This window comes from Candoia aspera, chromosome 3 (genome assembly GCF_035149785.1).
Source record: "Candoia aspera isolate rCanAsp1 chromosome 3, rCanAsp1.hap2, whole genome shotgun sequence".
Lineage (NCBI taxonomy): Eukaryota > Metazoa > Chordata > Lepidosauria > Squamata > Boidae > Candoia > Candoia aspera.
Window position 1 is genome coordinate 302,278 of NC_086155.1, and position 17,887 is coordinate 320,164.

Genomic DNA, 17,887 nt, shown 5'->3' on the forward strand with positions numbered 1-17,887 from the left:
AGGCCTCACTTAGCCCACAGTGGCGCCCAGAGCTCCTGGAGGAGCCCGGACTGATATCAGGGCAACAGTAGGGAAGCAGATGTGCAGCCTGGGACACCGGGTGCGGGGAGAGACGGCAGAACTGGCCCCAGGGGGAAAGCTGGAAATCAGGCAGAGGTGTTGGAAAAGCAGGAGGGCCTGTGTTGGCCAACGAATGTGGGGTTCAGCTGCAGGCTGGCTGGCATGTGGGGGGGTCGCAGCCTCAAAGCTGGGAATGACCTGGGAAGACCCAAAGTTCCCCAGGGGGTCTGTGCTTGCACTTTTCCCCATGGCCCCTGGGCACAGGCCAGCAGGGAGTCATTCTGCATCCCCTGGGCCAGGGCCACAGCTGACCACCTCACCCGGAAGGCTACCCCCAGCCACCAGGCATCTGTTCATCTACCCGTGAAGAAGGTAGACAGAGAATGGGGGGGGGGGGGCGCTGGGAGATGGGGCAGAAAGCTGGGGGTCTGGGGCCCCTGGTTCCCTGCGCACCCCCACCCATCCTCGTCACTGCTGCAAGCACACGCCACTGAAGTCACTGCTTCCGTGTTCCGCCATGGCACCAAAGTGCTCATGCTATAAAAATAACTACACCACGAGAGGTCACAAGCTTCCTCCTCAGAGCCCAGCAGTCCTTTACTGCCCACGGCCAAGACAAAAAAGCTACGGCTGCCCATTTGCCCAGGCGCCTCCCAAGACTTCTCCCGCAGACCGGTCCTCCCCTGCTGGGCCAGGGTCTCCGAGCAGGCCTTGGGTGAAGCCCTTGATCTTGTCCATGTTGTGATCCACTGCTCCACCCAGGAACTGCACCCAGCTCTCTTCAGAGGGAGGGCAGATGTGGCTCGTCCTGCAGGAGACAGCAGCCCCGGCAGGGATGGACTCGGCGCCTCTGCCCGGCCCTGGCTGGCGTGCAGCTCAGGGCCCCCTGCCCAGCATGAGAAGGCGGGGCAGCCGCCTGCCAGCCTGGCCCTGAGGCAAAGGACCTGGCAAGGTGCTCCCTGGAGACCAAGGGTGGGCCCAGAACGCTTCTCTCACCTGGCGATTTCCAGCATCTTCATTAACACGGAAGCCAGTTTCCCAGCCTAAACAAGGGGTCAGCAAATGAACGAGAGGGCTGTCGCCTGGAGATTGCAAAGGTCATCCGCTGGGAAACTCTCCCCCTATGGGGGAAGCACACCTCGCCAAGGGTTCCTGGGAGCCACTGGGATGCCCATTTGGGGACTCCAGTTGCTGACTTACCCTGCTTCCAGGGATCCCCCCTTTCTCCCACTGACAAGCCCCGGCTGTCCAGTCCCGCTGGGAGCATGACTCTCCTCACCCACCCAAAGGGAAGGAGCAGAGCCCCCCCCCCACCTGTTCCGGGAGCAGAGAACCCCACACCCAAGGGCAGGGCGCTTCTCTCAGGACTGTGGGACACACCAGCCCCATTTCCCTCGCACGCAGCCTCAAAGGCTGGAGCAGCTGTCCCTGCCAAGACTAAGGCTGGGGAGTAGGGGGTCTTTCTCTCTGGGGGACGGGGGGGTGCTGAGGTGGAGGAATCGCACCAGGTCTAGCGGAAGAGTGGCCAGGAACCTCCCAAGTGACATTGCCAAATTCCCTTCTCAGTCAGCTTACATTCAGCCGCAGAGTGAGCTGGTTCACAGGCGGACAGAGGCTCAGCACCAGTTCATCTACGCTGAAACACAAAAACCAAAACCAGCACAGGCTCAGCAGAAACGCAGCCAGCAAGAGGCCCGCAGGCCTCAGCCAAGTTGGGTCTCACAGGAGTGATTGTGAGGACCAGATGCAGCCACTGCCTCCCTGCCCCTTCCGTGGCCCCCCCTCACCATGCAGATCCCGTTCCCGCTGGGGGTGCCAATGCTCCGCTCCTCTGCTCTGGTGTTGGAGACTCTCTCACCTGGGGCTGAGCTCAGCCACCGCATCGGCCAGGGCATCCAGCTGAGCCACCTGCTCCTCCGTGTCCACCTTGCCATGAGTCCTTATGGCCCCCAGCACTTTCCTCAAGCCAGCTTTGGTGGCCTTCACCAGCCCCTTGCAGGGGCCCAGCAGCTGCCGCTCAGCATCTGACCAGGAAAGGTTCCTATTTTCCAGGAAGCCCAGCTCTCCATCCTCCAGCAGGTCACCAGGAGACCCTCCTCCCTCAGCCTGCATCTGAACACAAACACGCCCAGGTCACAAGTGTGTCGGTCTGAGGCAACAGCAGCATCCCCCACCCCCCCGAAAAACAGCAAAGCCAGGCAGGAAGGGATGGAAGGGGAGACGCGCCGTTGAGGCTGGCTTGCAGGAGCACTAGTCAGCCACTAATCAGGTGGTGGGGCTTTGAGCAGGCAGGGTGGGAAAAGCCAGTGTGGCACTCTCAGGGCTCAGCAACCTCCCACGCTGGCGATCGGACAGCGTAACACGGATGCCTGGGGGTGGAACAGCAACCCCAGGGGCCCTGAGGCAACCGCAAGGGGCCAGCGGGAGACACCCCAGTAGCAAAGACTTGGGCAGAGTCCCCAGGCTTGGAGTGATCAGCCAGGCTGAGAGCAAAATGCAGGCGAGGAGGGCGTGGTGTCTCAGGGACACTCCTCTTGTCTGCTGGAAAGCAACTGCCACTTGTGACAGGAGGGGGAACAGGATCCAGATGCAGACTCACCAGTTGCAGCATCTGGACAACAGCAAGAACCATGTTTGGGCCCCGAGAGACCAAAGAACGCTTACACTCCATTCAGCATATGGCCCTTCCAATCTGTCCACCCCAAATGGTGGCTTACAGCTACTTGTAACCAGGCCAGCTGCCTGTGGGCACTGGGTTTTGAAGGTGACTCTCAGCTGAGAGAAAGGACCAGCTCTGCTCAGTGGCAAAACATCCAAAAAAACTTTGGACACCCAAAGGGCACCTCATGGTAAAACAAAGGGCCAATCTGACATCTGAGTTCTCTTCACCGGCACAGAAGTTTTATAGGCTGATGGCACATGCACATCTAGGATTGTAAAGACATGCAAAGGGCCCGCTCACAAAATGGCTGGCAAAAGAGGCAGGGCTGGTTACCCACAACCCATTTACCATAAGGCCATCTGGCTCCTCATGCTCCCCCACCCCACTCCCTTACAAACCCCTCTGAACCCCCCCGCCCTGGCCTGCCATCACCTGCCACCACTATTTTTGTAAAACACAGCCATTACTCAAGGTTGGTTCTTCGCCACAGGCCAGCTTCCCATTTTTTTTAAATAAAAGACTGGATCACAGAGCCCAGCAGGCGCCCCACTGCCTGTTCCAGACCCAGAGGGTCCCAAAATGCACGCCTGCTCTCCTGCTCTGGTCAGTGGAGAATTTACTCAAATTTAATTCGCTCTTCCAAGTTCAGACTTCGGCAGACGGTGAACCTTTGCCCCAGGCAACCCAAAACAGCTCTCCGCTCTCCCCACCTGCTCCATCTCCTCCAGCGCATCCTTGACAAGTTCCAGACAGGAAGAAGTGGCCAACGCAACTGCTGCCTGGTTGTCTGTGCAGAGAGAACATGAGAGGGGGGAACTCTGTGGGTGGCAGCAAGAGCTGCCCGAAGCCCCTCCTCACCCTGCGCCCATTTTCTGGCCAGACCACAGGCTGCTCGCACACAGCTGCCACTGCTGCCCTCTGGCCCTGACTTCTCTCCTGCCACTCACCGTGCGGCAGGCAGGAAACTCGATCACAGGCCTCCCAGATGCCTCCAGTCGAGATAAGCTGCTCCTGAGATAGGCTGTGAAAGAGACAAGCCAGTCCCTGTAGCCAACACGCAGCTGGAGGGTTAGGGCCAGGAACCAGGGGATGACAGCTGTGCTCAGCCAAGGGAACCCCACACAGCATGGAGGGCCATCAACTTGGCCTCCTGAGGCAATTTCTCCGGAGGGAGGGAAGAGGGGCAACCATGGCAGGAAAAGGCGCACCTTTCCCGGGGAGTCCGAAGGATAACCTCTATGAGCTGAATCATCCCCTCCACCACTTGGATCGTGGCACAGCGGACAGCGTCGTTCAGGGTTTTCCCTGGGGCAGGCAAAGGCAGCACTACAATGTTTAACTCATAAACAAACAGTGGCTTTAAATAAGTCAGCAGCGCCCTTCCCTCAGGCCTCACTGAAGAGCTCCAGAGCTCCTGGCAAAAGCTGAGCAACCTCACCCCAGCTCGCGAGAAGAGACCCAGGATGGAGGGCCAACTGACAGAGCTGATGGCCCAAAGAGCTCTCTTTCCACTGCTGAAACAGGGCACCCCCTCCTCCTCCTCACCTTGGCTCTTTGGGAGCTGGTAATATACCGAGGTAGCTCCGATGACAGCATTGCACACCTCTTTGCTCAGCTGCTCACATGCCTGAGAAGGAACCATCAACAAAGGTTAAGCTGTGGTCCCCAACAAGGTTGCATCTGGGTCCTTCCTAGGGCGGCACTACTCTGAGCAACAGCCAAGGTTCCTGCCTTCTTACCTGAGCAAGCAAGCTAATTTTTAAATGGTGGATTTATCTCTGTGATTGTGAGACAGTCTCCTTCATGGTGAAAAACTTTCTCCAACCCAAAACACAGGGTTAGCACAGCACCCCTCAAAGTGTGATGATCCCAGGTGATAATTACAAGTAAGGATTCTGCCGCAGGACTCCCCACACCACCATGTACAATGTTTGGTTCCTCCTCAAAAGTATACCTGGCCGTCCTCCCGCAGAGCCCTCTAAGAGATGGCAACACCTTGAATACCTCCCAGCACTTCATTTAAGAAGAAAATCCAGCCAAATGCCAACCTGCAGTTAGTCTCCCAATCAGGTCCAATTGACCCCCATGAGATTCTACAAGGCCACATCATGCTCAAAGTTTCATTTCAGCATAACAACTGAATGGTTTTGTTGCTATCATGTTCTCTAGATCTGACCTTTGCTATGGAAGTTAAAAAGTGAACTTGGGATACTTGAATAGCTGCTGCATCTCTGAAATTGACAGGAACCCGAATACTTAATTCTAGAAAAGTTTTGGTACCGCTAAAAAAACACATTGAATTTTTTTGTACCATTGGAATACAGTACTGTGTAATAGCAAGAAATAAGAAGAAAAAGTACTCCTAGAGGTCCAGAATGATCAACGCCAGCAGGCTGGAGGAGATGGACTTCTGAGCCAAGCCAGAGAACAACATAAGCAGCAGTCAACGGTACCTACAGAGGCCATTCGGGTAACGCACAACAGCAGTGGCCTAAAATTCCAGAGAGGCTCGTCCATAAAAAAGGCATGGGCGGGGGGGGGGGGGCTATGACAGTGACAATGCATCCACATATTAGAAGGTTTTTGCGGGGTTCCCTCAGCAGGTTCGCATTAGCCAAAAAAAACACAATTCCACACCCACCCCGCCCGTTTAGCCGAAAAGGTGGAAAGCAGGCGTCGGTCTCAATAAGAATGGAAAACAGAAGAAAAGAGGGAGGCACAGCAGGAGGGATCTCGCAGCACTCCCTGGGGATAACCTGGCAGGGCCGGCGGGGGGGCGCCAGGCCTGATTCTTCGGCCGCCTGCACCCCCGGCACCCCACCCTCGCCTCTGGGCCTCAGCTGAGCAGAACGGAAGCATAGGGGGGCCCGCTTCCCGACCAGAGCTGCGCTCTGCTTCCCGCCGCCCCGGTCGCGCCCGCGGGGACCCACCGGCGCTCGGGCGGCGGCCAGGCTGAGCTGCGTGGCTTCCCGCGAGGCGGCCTGGAAGGCTTGCGCTGCGGGAGAAGAGGAAGGCCCGGCGTCAGAACGGCCAGGCAGGGGACAGGCAGCAGGCAGGCGCCCCCTCCCCGCCTCCCTCCGCCGCGTCCACACCCAGCGCCTCCCAGAAGCGGCCCCGGTCGAAATCCTCGCCGCCGCCGCCGCCGCCGCCCCGCAGCCCCGCCAGCGCCTCTCGCAGGGCCTCCCGCAGCGCCTCCATGGCGAGCAGCTCGCGGCACCCCGGGACGTAAGACTCCCCGGCCCCGCCGGAAGGAGCGAGGAAGTCCGACCGCTGGGAGAGTCCGGGCGGAGGCGCTTCCGGCCCTCGCGCGGGGGGGGGTCGCCCGGAGGGCCTCTCACGGAAAGGAGCTCCCCGGGAGGAAACCGGGGGCTCCCCTGTGCACGGGCCGCCCGGAGCCCCCCGGGTGCGAGTCTTCTCGGCCCGGGTCTCTTGGCCGCCGCCTCGCGTCCGGCCCAGAGAACGAGCGGGCTGCTAGGAACGGCGGGAGGGGCGTTTTCGCGGCCGCCCCGCTCCCCGCGAGAGCCGGAAGCCCTTCGGGGGCGAATCAGAACCGGCGGTGCCGCTTTCAGTAAATTTTAGCTCGTTGACTTCGGCGTTTATTGAAGTAGGGAACGAGATTGGATTTTCTCTGTCAGTTCAGTATTGCATCGGTCGAACGGCGTCTTACACGTGAATTCTAGAGTCCATGTGGATTCAGTCGCAGACAACTCTCATTCGTAAATACATTTGTGCCAACGGGATGCATTCCTACGGCCTACGTCAAGCATTTATGGCTTCAGCAAAAGGGTGAAGGCAGCAGGTGCACAAGCGTGGACGCCTCGCGGTCGGGGCTGAACGGCTGACAGCTCTGCCACGTTCCTGGACCCAAACGAGCCCCTCTGTTCTTGCTTTCGAAGTCCCTTTCCTGCTCTTCTGAAGTCCCCTTGCGGGCATAACAGCCCTGGGGTCGCCCCACGGTTTTCAGGGATGTTTAAGAGGGGGTTGTGCAGGCAAGTGTTTCTTAGAACTTTTTTCTCTCAAGACCCCTTCCCGCTTTTAAAAATTGTGGAGGATCCCAAAAGTGCTTTTGTTTGTATCGGTTGTATTTACCGATGTTCATCTTATTAAAAATGAAAATGAATGCGTTCGCTACCACTTCTCACGATGGTTTGACGGGGTTTTAATATTGTACTGTTTTTCAACATAGGCTGGCAAATAACTTTGATTTTGCGGACCCGAGAGGGTCTTGGGGGACCCCCAAGGCTCCTAGAGCCACCCTTTAAAAAACGCTGGCGTAGGTCATTCCCAGACGTGTAAACCTCTTTGCTGCGAAGTAACCCCGGTTTGTTTTGGAAGTGGGTTTCGGGTCCCTGTCGTGATTAACCCCCTTCCGGCTGTGAGGCATCAGCTGCCGGCTCCGATGGTGCCCGGTGCAATCCCTTCCCCCTCCTTCCCCCCGCCTGGGATTCCCGGGCCCACGGCTGCCCGCCCCCTCCGGCCCGGGAGAGCCTCGCCCGTCCTGCTCAAGATGGGGAAGGCGCTCTTTCCTTCAAGCCTTTCGCTCCTTTTCCCCCGAGGGATCTCCCGCGGTGGCGGCTGACGGTTCAGCGGAAGGGCAAAGGGGCGGTGCGCAGGGCAGGCAGGGGGCACCGCCGCTCTCTTCCCCGGCCTGGCCCCGAACCCCGTCGAGGGAGGCGCCCGGAGCCGCCGGGACCCCGAGCTCCGCAGCCCCGCCCCGCCCCGCCCCGCCCCGCCCGGGGCCGTCGCTGGGGGCGCTCCTGCACAGGAACCCGCTCGGCGCGCTGCGTTTCCTGCCGGAGCGAAGGGCCGGAGGACCGGAAGTAGCGTGCTTCCCCGGAGCCACGATGGGGCCCGGAGCGGAGAGGAGCCGTGACGACGCGGACGCGAACCTGGAGCTGACGGACTCGGAGTCGGAGGTGAGGGGCGGGGAGCGGGCCGGCTCGGCCCGGGCTCGGGGGTCGGTGATTCGCGCCGCCCACCATCCCCGCCTCGCCTTCCCTGCAGGAGGAACCGGTGGCCGCGGGCCCAGGAGGCCGGGGAGACTTCGCGGCGGGGTTCGCGTTCTCCGAGAAGGAGGCCGTCGCGGGGCCAGGCAGCGGGGCCTGGGCGGAGGCGCTGGGGCAGCTGAAGCGCAAGGTAGGAGTCCCTGGCACCCGAGGCGGGGGGCGCGCGGGGAGGCCGCAGCGCCCTCATGTCTTGGCCCTCTTGTCTTGGCAGCGCTGCGCCACCAGCCTGGAGGAGAAGATCGCGACCGTGAGGAGGCAGCGGAGGGCTCAGGTTTGGAGCCGTTTTCAGCACCCACCGCAGCCTGCCCCTCCCTTGAGGCGCTTCCGCGTAGAAGGAGGCTGCCTCGGGTCGGGCGCGTTGGCTTCAGTAGCGGGAAGCAGGGCCGGCTGGCTTACCCTTTGAAAAGGGCCCTTCGGAAGAAAAGGGGGGGCCACAGAGCAAAAAATAAAACAATTAGCCTATGTTAAGTCTTGTTGAACAGGAGAAGTGTCATCCTTCTGCAGGAGAAGGCGACCAAAGGAGGAACAGCAAAGGAAGATGGTGGAGAGACCACACAGGGAAATGAGGCCAACACCAGAGATAGTGAGGAGGAAGCGGAAGAGGAGATGCAATCAGAGCATTCCTCAGCAGATGAGAGCATCTTTGCAAAAGCTGGTAACTAATGCTTGCGTTGATGGGAGGCCAACCCAGGAGGGACGACCCATCTGGCTTGTCTTGGAAGAAAGCGATCAGCTTGTGTTCCTTGTAGTCACAGGGGGAAGCGTGGTCCCCTTCTCTTTATAAGATGGACAAGTTCCTGAGATGCAGTACGTTCTTCGGTAGAAAGAACCAGTCCGTGCTGAAATAGGATTAGCAAATTTGTGGTTCAAGTTATCACGAAAACCCAATTCCTTATGCGTTATACGTGAAACCATAATAGATCATTTGTTTGGGCATCACGTAACGTGCAAACAGTAATTTAATCTGTTAATTTGGATTTAATACATGCAAAGACAACGCACTGTGCTCGGCGTTATTTTGTAAACATAAACGATAGGTTAACTAAGCGTACGATGAGTGCCTCACGTAATTCCATTTGTCGCATACAAAACTGCTCTTGTATTTTGTAAAATAAGTAGACAGTAATTGCCTTTTTCACAGATACGCTTAAGCTGAAGCAGCGATGGAAGCAGAAACAAATTGAAAAGGAGGTGAGTGCTGGGGGGGCGAAGTCAGACCAAGTTGGAGGGGGTATCAAGTCCAACCTTTGCTCAGCGCAGAAATCCAGGTGAAGCCATCTCAGGTAGACAGCCGCCTGACACCTTTTTTTTATCACAAGTTGTCTTAAAAGCACTGGAGGGTGGGTGGGTGGGTGGATTGGGTTCATGCACTCTGCTAAGCGATCACTTAATTGGCTTGGCTTGGAGTTATTGTTTGCGTGCTCGATCGTTGCGACGTGTCCCTTGTTCACAAAGAATGGTTAAAATAAAATTAGCTTTACATAAAGCGTGGCTGCCGGAGTCCTTGTAGAGATGTACGTCTGTGCGATGTGGCTGGAGGTTCACATTCTCGCTTTTCTCTGGCCTAATTTTAGGAAGCCACACGGTTCTTTCAGGAAGATGGTTCACAGTATGATGATAGTTTGTCCTTCCAAGACATGAACCTCTCTCGGCCCTTGCTGAAGGTACCCTTTTGAAGTGTGGGATTTGGGGTGCCTGGTCTCTCTTGTATGAGCAAATCCCAAATAAATTTGAGGTGCTGTGTCTAAAGATCCAGAGTTGCGATGTGGCCCTTGCTCCAAAAGAGCCGTCTGGGCAGAAAAGCAGCATAGAAGTTACCATAAATGATGGTAGAATAGAACAAGACAGCAGACAACCTGGGAAACAGCAGGTCCGTCTGGTTCCAAATGGCCGTTTGCAGTAGAGCAAAGTTCCGGAAACTTCCCAGGGTGTTTCTGCGCTTAGTAGCTTTTGGGTGAGATGGTGTCATGGAATCTAGGAGTGGGCTCCAAACAAAAACTCCTTTCAGCGCAGTTCTGTTACTTGCATGGGACATATGGCGCGGCATGTTTTAGGAAAAGATTGGATGGTAACATTGCCCAGAATCTGCAAGTCACGTGGGCTTTGCAGGAAACAAAAAGAGCCATGTGAATCAGTGTCGTGGAATGCATCGAAACAGCTACTTTTTAACCACCTTCCTCTTTGGCAGAGTATTCTTCCAATAGAAATGGGAGAAACCAACTGATTAAAAGAGGTGAACATGAAATGTGATGAGCGATAAGTCTTGATTAAGAACAAAAGTACTTTGTATTTTGGCAAAAGTACTTTCTGGTAATCTAACCAGATCTGTATTGGGACTGCTTCAGATGTTTGCGCATTGATCTACTGTACGTGTGCTGTCTCTGTTGACAGGCCATAACTGCTCTGGGCTTCAAACAGCCTACCCCAATCCAGAAGGCCTGCATCCCTGTAGGACTGCTGGGGAAGGACATATGTGCATGTGCGGCCACAGGAACAGGTATGTTCTGCCTGGTTGGAGACAGGAATGGGTTTGAGGTGGCTTGTGGCCCCATGTGGATCTTGCTCTTTTTGCCTACCTTCCAGGGAAGACTGCAGCCTTCATCCTTCCTGTCCTGGAGCGTCTGATCTACAAACCTCGGCAAGCCCCCGTGAGTCGTGTGTTAGTGCTGGTGCCAACCCGGGAGTTAGGCATCCAAGTGCACTCGGTTACAAAACAGCTGGCTCAGTTCAGCAGCATCACTGTTTGCCTGGCAGTGGGTGAGTGACCTAGCTTTGGGCCTTTTCATGGCAAAGTCATTGACCCTCTTGTTGTTTGGGAACTGGTGGGCTGCATGCACTCTGTGTTGTTGCAGGTGGCTTGGACCTCAAGACCCAGGAGGCAGCCCTGCGCTCTGGCCCTGACATTCTCGTTGCCACTCCTGGCCGCCTCATTGACCATCTGCACAACTGTCCCTCCTTCCACCTGGGCAGCATTGAGGTCCTCATTCTGGATGAAGCTGATCGGTGAGAGGATGGCTTAATTGCCCTGGGGCAAAAATGTGGTGCCAGCCCCCCTCTGGGCCCCTGAGCTTCTCAGTCCTAGATTTGTACTCTGTGCTGGGGAGCGGGCTGGCCTGGATGTTCGCTCATGCCCCTCTTGTGTGTCAGGATGCTGGATGAATATTTTGAGGAGCAAATGAAGGAGATCATTCGGATGTGTGCGCGACATCGCCAGACAATGCTCTTTTCTGCAACCATGACAGATGAGGTACTGCAGGAGCCCTGACGTGAAGGAAGGCGGGTGGGCAAGACGAGAAGCGGGGTAGCTGTCCAGTGGCAGGGAGGAGCACCCCTCGCCTTGCCTGGGAGGGCTGCTCTGGAGCAGGGCGAGAGGCGTCGTTTCTGGAGGAGAGCCTTTCGGGCACTGTTTCTGAGATGGGAGGGGGCAGGGAGGCTTTGTGGGGCAGGGCCAACCACCTTCTTCTTTGGCAGGTCAAAGATTTGGCTTCGGTTTCTCTGAAAAATCCTGTCCGGGTCTTTGTGAACAGTAACACAGACGTGGCCCCCTTTCTGCGCCAGGAGTTTGTCCGCATTCGGCCAAGCCGCGAGGGGGACAGGGAAGCCATCGTGGCAGGTAGGAGCTGGTGGGGACGTCTCTGGTGGTGGTTTCAATAGAGGTTGCCTGGCGGTGACAAGTCTCTGCTGCTTTTCAGCCCTGCTGACTCGGACGTTCCCAGACCACGTGATGCTGTTCACCCAGACCAAGAAGCAGGCCCACCGCTTGCATATTCTCCTGGGCCTGATGGGTCTGTGTGTCGGTGAGCTGCACGGCAACCTTTCCCAGGCCCAGCGCTTGGAGGCTCTCCGGTAGGCGGAGGAGTGAGTGTGGGGAGGGGGGAAGCGTGGTGGGGTTGGGGCTGGCCTTTTACAGGGCCTTTCTTTGCAGGCGATTCAAGGATGAGCAGATTGACGTGCTTGTGGCCACAGACGTTGCTGCACGAGGCCTCGATATTGAAGGCGTCAAAACAGTTAGGTTCTTCCTTGGTCTTCCCCCAACCTGCCTCTTTTTCCTGCTGGAAGATGTTCTTTCACGCTGCCTCTGTACTTGCAGGTGATCAATTTCACCATGCCCAACACCACAAAGCATTACGTCCACCGGGTGGGGCGCACAGCTCGGGCAGGACATGCAGGACGCTCCGTGTCCCTAGTCGGCGAGGAAGAGCGCAAGATGCTGAAAGAGATTGTCAAGGCTGCCAGGGCACCCGTCAAGGCCAGGATTCTCCCCCAGGGTAATGGCTGTGCGGAGTGGGTGCAGGATGGGTCCAGCACCAAGCGGGCTAGATTGTTGCTTCCAGGGACTTAGTGGCAGCCCTGTGCTGTATCCTCCAGATGTGATTCTGCGCTTCCGGGAGAAGATTGAAAAGCTGGAGCCAGATGTGTATGCTGTGCTGCGCCTGGAGCGGGAAGAGCGGGAGATGCAGTGCTCGGAGGCCCAGGTGGAGCGGACAGGAGGGCAGATTGGGGCTCGGAGGCTGAATTTTCTCCCTGGGCGAAGGCAGATGGCTGCTTGTCTCAGCTTCCAGTTGCCTGATCCACCTGGTGTCTCTCCAGGTGGTTAGTTTAGGGGAGTGGTGAAAATGTCACCTTGCTGACCCAAGCCCAGGCAGAAAATGAAATTGGCTTTGTGTTTCAATGCCTGCTAGTAGGATCTGCCATGGGGGTTGCTGTCTCAGCTGCTTCGTTGGAAGATGACTAGCTTCTTTCCCTTCTTCCTCCCACCTCGCCAAGGACAACTGAATCTGGTCCCGCAGCTACTCTGTTTTTTTGGCTGGCCACGGATTTTGGAATGCGCTCTGACAGAGTCCCTTTGCTCTTCTTCCAGATCAATACTGCAAAGCGGAAACTGGAAACTGGGTCTCAGCAGGCAGCTGGAGGCACTGCCCGCAGCTGGTTTCAGAGCCAGGAGGAGAGGAAGAAGGAGAAGCGTAAGGGTTGGCTCTGGGAGAGGGCCTGGGGTCTGTCCAAGCCCTGGCCCTGGCCCTGGCCCTGGCCCTGGCCCTGGCCCTGGCCCTGGCCCTGGCCCTGGCCCTGGCCCTGGCCCTGGCCCTGACCTGCCCTCCCTGCATTGCTTCTGTCCCAGTTGCCAAGGCTCTTCAGGAGTTTGACCTGGCCCTGCGGGGCAAGAAGAAGAGGAAGATGTTTGTGAAGGATTCTCAGAAGAAGGCCCAGCCAACGGTGAGCAGCTGCCTGGAGGAGGACAGGGAAGGGCTGGTGGCTGGGCCTCTGGCCCAGTCCCAGGCAGTGCTGCGAGTCTCTCTCTCATTTGATAGCCCGAGGAACGGTCGCAGTTTGAGATTTTGAAGGCCCAGATGTATGCTGAGCGGCTAGCCAAAAGGAATCGCCGGCCTAAGCGAGCCCGGGCCATGCCAGAGGAAATGCCTCTGGTAGACACGAAGGCTGGTAAGAAGGGAGGAAGCCTGTCTTTCCCTTCCCTCATCCTGTGGGCGCTGATGCTGGAGGGGCCGTGGGACAAGGGAAGCTTCCCTCCACAGCTAGCTTGCGACCGGTCTTCTCGACTCTTCTCTCTTCTGAAAGGCCCCAAGCAGCAGCGCCAGAAAAGCGCGTCGGCGTTTGACATAGAGCTCACCAACACAAACAGGAAAGCCCTAAAGCAGTATCGGGCCGGGTGAATATTCCTGTTCTGCCCCTTGCCATGCCCTCCCTCTCTCCTGTGGGCAGTTGGGGTGCTCTTTCCAGAGGCTCCGATGACCCTTCTCCTGGGCCTGGGCTCGGAAGCTGAGTATGGTGGGCTGGGATAGGACTTGGATGGGAGACCACGAGAGAGCCCTGGGGTGGGGAGTAAAGTCAAAATCTCAGAAGGTGGCAACTGTGAGATTTCTGCACTGTGAGCAAGAGAATTGCATAGTTGTGCCTGGAGGGTTATCAGGGGTGAAGCTTAACTTGAAAGCATGCCCCCCCTAAAAAAAACCCTGGGCAGTTGAGAGAGCCTGAGGCCTCCTCCTTCCCTTGGACCCTTGAGATTCCGCTGAGGGTGACACTGACTGTTCTCCTCTGTAGGCCCTCCTTTGAAGACCACAAGCGGCTGGGCCTTCCTGGTAGAAGGAAAGGAGGAAAATTTAAAACCAAGTCCAGGTAAGGCTCATCTACAACCCATCTTCCTTCCTGGATTCTTTTCCCGTGCTGAGATGTTGCTTTCTTGTTCTCGATGCAGGTACAAGCGGAAGTGAGTACACCCATTAGCTGGGTTGCAGAGGTCTCTACGTGGCAGCCCCGTTGGGATCCAAGGTTGCTTCATGGCCATTAGCTATAGTGGCGGCAGCCTAGCAGTTGGAAACAAACAATACCCAGAAGAACAAGCTGGCTGCTTTAGGACTTGGCTGAAGAACTGAGGGGCTGTCAGTTGGGCCTCCCCCGTGGTCCACGTTCTTGGCTTCCTGAGCTGGTGCTTCCCTGAAACTTCTTAGGAAGACCTTGATACCAAATAAACAACTGGGCTGTTGACTGAGCTGTCTTGTGCTGTCCTGCTGCCCTTTTCTGCCTTGCTATGAAGCCTGAGTGTTTATGTGACCTCCTTTACCTAGCTGACAAATATTAAAGGAAGCTGTGATGTTCACCTAAAAATTCCAAGAACTCAAAGGCAACCTTTCCTCATTAAAACAGTTCTTAGTGACCATGAGGTATCTTCCTAATAAGATCAGCAGGGGGAAGCTTAGAAATGCTCTTCTCTTCCGCTGTTGCATGTATCCTAGGTCTCCTCCTGGTTGCCAGACAATTCAGGGCCAAGACCACCTACCTGTTCACCTGGGAGGGGAAAAAATGTTTTCTTCCCTGTTGATCTACATTGTAAACACCATTCTTCATTGGCTTAAGTGCTTGAAACCTCAAAACATAAATTGTCCAAGCCATAGACCACAGATGAATTCACTTGCTCCCCCACATGAGAATTATTTTTTACTTTATTTGTTATTTTCTATCCCACCTTTTTTATTTTTACAAATAACTCAAGGTGATGAACATACCTAACACTTTTCCCTCCTCCTGTTTTCCCCACAACAACCCTGTGAGGTGAGCTGGGCTGAGAGAGAATGACTGGCCCAAGGTCACCCAGCTGGCTTTCGTGCCTAAGGCAGGACTATGTTTCTTGATTCCTGAAGTAATGGAGTTGGTGAGACAGACATTCTGCTGCACAGTTGTTTCACTAGGGCCTAAGAATTCATGGCACTCTGAAGAACTGGCAAAGACCACAGCTGATATGTGGAAGATTCTCAGTCATCCAGGTGGAATTGTCTGTAGATTTGAGTCATGGCAACTGGATTTCTTTCTCTTTGGTAGAAACATTTCACTGCTTGTCCAGGCAGCTTCTTCAGTCTGGGCAAAGGTTGGTGAGGGGACCCCATACATGGCTTCCAGGGTGGCTGCATTGTCCCTACACCTGAATCACTGTTAATTGTGCCATGGAGGTGTGGATTGTCTTTGGGATGTCTTACTCCTAGATCCTTTGTTCATCCCCAAGTGGATCGTCAAGAGTGGCCTTCCTGGTGGTCTTAATCTTCCTGGGGACTGATGACAGAGCAGCATGAAAAATGAGGGACAAGTTGTGTCTGAGGCCTCTGCCTCTACTGAGGGAAGGATTTTCCACTTCGGCATGAATGGATTCCTTAACCCCTCTCTCAAACCACCTATCTTCTTTGCCCAAAATGTGAACAACGTTGTCCTCAAATGAGTGTCCTTTTTCCTTTTGATGAGGGTAAACTGCTGATTCTGGTCCTGTGGTGTTGCTCCACCTGTGCTGCGCCATCCTCTTGTGTAAAGGCTGTTTGGTTTCCCCAGTGTAGAGCTCAGAACACTTCTCACTGCACTGGATTGCATATACTATGTTGCTCCTCTTAGGTTTCGGTGTTGGATCTTTAGGGTGTACAGGCCTCTGTCTCAGTGTGTTAGTGGGTTTGAAATATACCAGTATGTGGTACTTTCCATTGACAGAAGAACCTGGACATGCCTTACATGGCCGGTGTGTTGGAAAGGATAAAACGGATATTTGGAAAACACCACATACTAGTATATTTCAAACCCACTGCACTGGGGAAACCAAACAGCCTTTACACAAAAGGATGGCCCAACACAGGAGGAGCAACACCACAGGACCAGAATCAGCAGTTTACCCTCATCAAAAGGAAAAAGGACACTCATTTGAGGACGACAATGTTCACATTTTGGACAGAGAAGAAAGGTGGTTTCGGAGAGGGGTTAAGGAATCCATTCATGCCAAAGTGGAAAATCCTTCCCTCAGTAGAGGCAGAGGCCTCAGACACAACTTGTCCCTCATTTTTCATGCTGCTCTGTCATCAGTCCCCAGGAAGATTAAGACCACCAGGAAGGCCACTCTTGACGATCCACTTGGGGATGAACAAAGGATCTAGGAGTAAGAAGCTGCCTGGACAAGCAGCGAAACGTTTCTACCAAAAAGAAAGAAACCCAGTTGCCATGACTCAACTTACAGATGATCACAGCTGATGATATGTGGCTTACAAATCTGGAAGGGCTAGTCCAGGTCACTGCTCTACAGATACCCATCAGCAGCTCATACGACATGCAGTCTGGTTTCTCACATGCCCTTGAGGTATAGAAGCCTGCCAGAGAACCCAACTTCTTTTGGGATAGATTCAGGCGGAAATTTAGTAACAGCCCCTAGTAACCTAAAGAAGCCATCAAGAACTCCAAGAAGGCATCTTTATTGGGATTTGAATGGTGTGGCCTGTGGAACCACTGTTAACTTCCAGAGTGGGAATTCTTGCACTGAGAACCCCTGATGGAGAGAGGTAATCTGTGACTGATCTTAGGCTCTACTTTCTGGGGATTGATTGATCGATTATTAAAGTTTATCACTGCCCATCTCCTCTCCAAAGGAGGGACTCTGGGCAGTTTACAATAAAAACTAAGTTAAAATTCAATACAATTATATACAATAAATACAAATGTAAATAAACAATCTTCAGCAAAGGATCGTTACTTTGTCATGGTGCTGGAGCTTGAGCACCTCAATGATGCCATGAGCTAAACCATGAAGGGCCACCCAAGACAGGAAGGTCATGACAGAGAGGTCAGACTAAATGCGATCCCTGGGGAGGGTAATGGCAACCCACCCCAGTATTCCTGCCATGAAAACTAAATGGATCAGTACAACCAGAGATATGTCGGTATACCATCGGAAGATGAGACCCCCCAGGTCGGAAGATGGTCAAAATGCTACTGGGGAGGAACAGAGGATGAGTTCAACTAGCCCCAGACGTGATGACGCAGCTAGCTCAAAGCCGAAAGGACGGCTAGCGGCCAACAGTGCTGGTGGTGAATGGCGAATCCGATGTTCTAAGGATCAGCACACCATCGGAACCTGGAATGTAAGATCTATGAGCCAGGGCAAATTGGATGTGGTTATTGGTGAGATGTCAAGATTAAAGATAGACATTTTGGGCGTTGGTGAACTGAAGTGGACTGGAAAGGGCCACTTCACATCAAATGACCACCAGATCTACCACTGTGGACAAGAGGACCACAGAAGAAATGGAGTAGCCTTCATAATTAATAGTAAAGTGGCTAAAGCAGTGCTTGGATACAATCCAAAAAACGACAGAATGATCTCAATTCGAATTCAGGGCAAGCCGTCTAACATCACAGTGATCCAAATATACGCCCCAACCACAGATGCTGAAGAAGCTGAAGTAGAGCAGTTCTATGAGGATCTGCACCACCTACTGGACAACATGCCTAAAAGAGATGTTATTTTCATCACGGGAGACTGGAATGCTAAGGTGGGCAGTCAAATGACACCTGGAATTACAGGTAAGCATGGCCTGGGAGAACAAAACGAAGCAGGACATAGGCTGATAGAATTTTGCCAAGACAACTCACTCTGCCTAACAAACACTCTCTTCCAACAACCTAAGAGACGGCTTTATACATGGACTTCACCAGATGGACAACACCGAAATCAGATTTACTACATCCTTTGCAGCCAAAGGTGGCGGACATCTATACAGTCGGTAAAAACAAGACCTGGAGCTGACTGTAGTTCCCATCACGAACTTCTTATTGCACAATTTAGGATCAGACTAAAGAGATTAGGGAAGACCCACAGATCAGCTAGATATGAGCTCACTAA

The 17,887-nt window shown here is 54.6% G+C and overlaps 2 protein-coding genes across 3 annotated transcripts; one reads left to right on the forward strand and one right to left on the reverse strand.

Annotated features, from left to right (window-relative positions):
* Positions 1 to 626: 626 nt before the first annotated feature.
* On the reverse strand, positions 627 to 6,467 carry CCNDBP1 (cyclin D1 binding protein 1). Its single transcript, XM_063297396.1, has 11 exons — positions 6,459 to 6,467; positions 5,815 to 6,193; positions 5,653 to 5,717; positions 4,268 to 4,349; positions 3,931 to 4,027; positions 3,670 to 3,743; positions 3,433 to 3,509; positions 1,919 to 2,172; positions 1,636 to 1,696; positions 1,057 to 1,103; positions 627 to 868 (listed from the first exon to the last, which is right to left on the reverse strand). Exons 1-11 carry the CDS (start codon positions 6,465 to 6,467, stop codon positions 685 to 687), a joined length of 1,329 nt encoding a protein of 442 aa, XP_063153466.1. The 3' UTR covers positions 627 to 684.
* A 1,064-nt stretch (positions 6,468 to 7,531) lies between these two features.
* On the forward strand, positions 7,532 to 14,047 carry DDX27 (DEAD-box helicase 27). Of its 2 annotated transcripts, XM_063296769.1 has the most exons (21): positions 7,532 to 7,638; positions 7,727 to 7,858; positions 7,940 to 7,999; positions 8,233 to 8,383; positions 8,870 to 8,919; positions 9,303 to 9,392; positions 10,120 to 10,225; positions 10,312 to 10,485; positions 10,581 to 10,731; positions 10,876 to 10,975; positions 11,200 to 11,341; positions 11,421 to 11,574; positions 11,654 to 11,735; positions 11,819 to 11,996; positions 12,097 to 12,203; positions 12,590 to 12,692; positions 12,848 to 12,942; positions 13,038 to 13,167; positions 13,303 to 13,393; positions 13,786 to 13,860; positions 13,940 to 14,047. In XM_063296769.1, exons 1-21 carry the CDS (start codon positions 7,567 to 7,569, stop codon positions 13,953 to 13,955), a joined length of 2,259 nt encoding a protein of 752 aa, XP_063152839.1. In that variant the 5' UTR covers positions 7,532 to 7,566; the 3' UTR covers positions 13,956 to 14,047. The 2 variants fall into 2 exon arrangements, with proteins under 2 accessions (XP_063152839.1, XP_063152840.1); XM_063296770.1 differs by lacking the exons at positions 13,038 to 13,167; positions 13,303 to 13,393; positions 13,786 to 13,860; positions 13,940 to 14,047 and having other exon boundaries at positions 12,590 to 12,732; positions 12,805 to 12,899.
* The last annotated feature ends 3,840 nt before the right edge of the window (positions 14,048 to 17,887 follow it).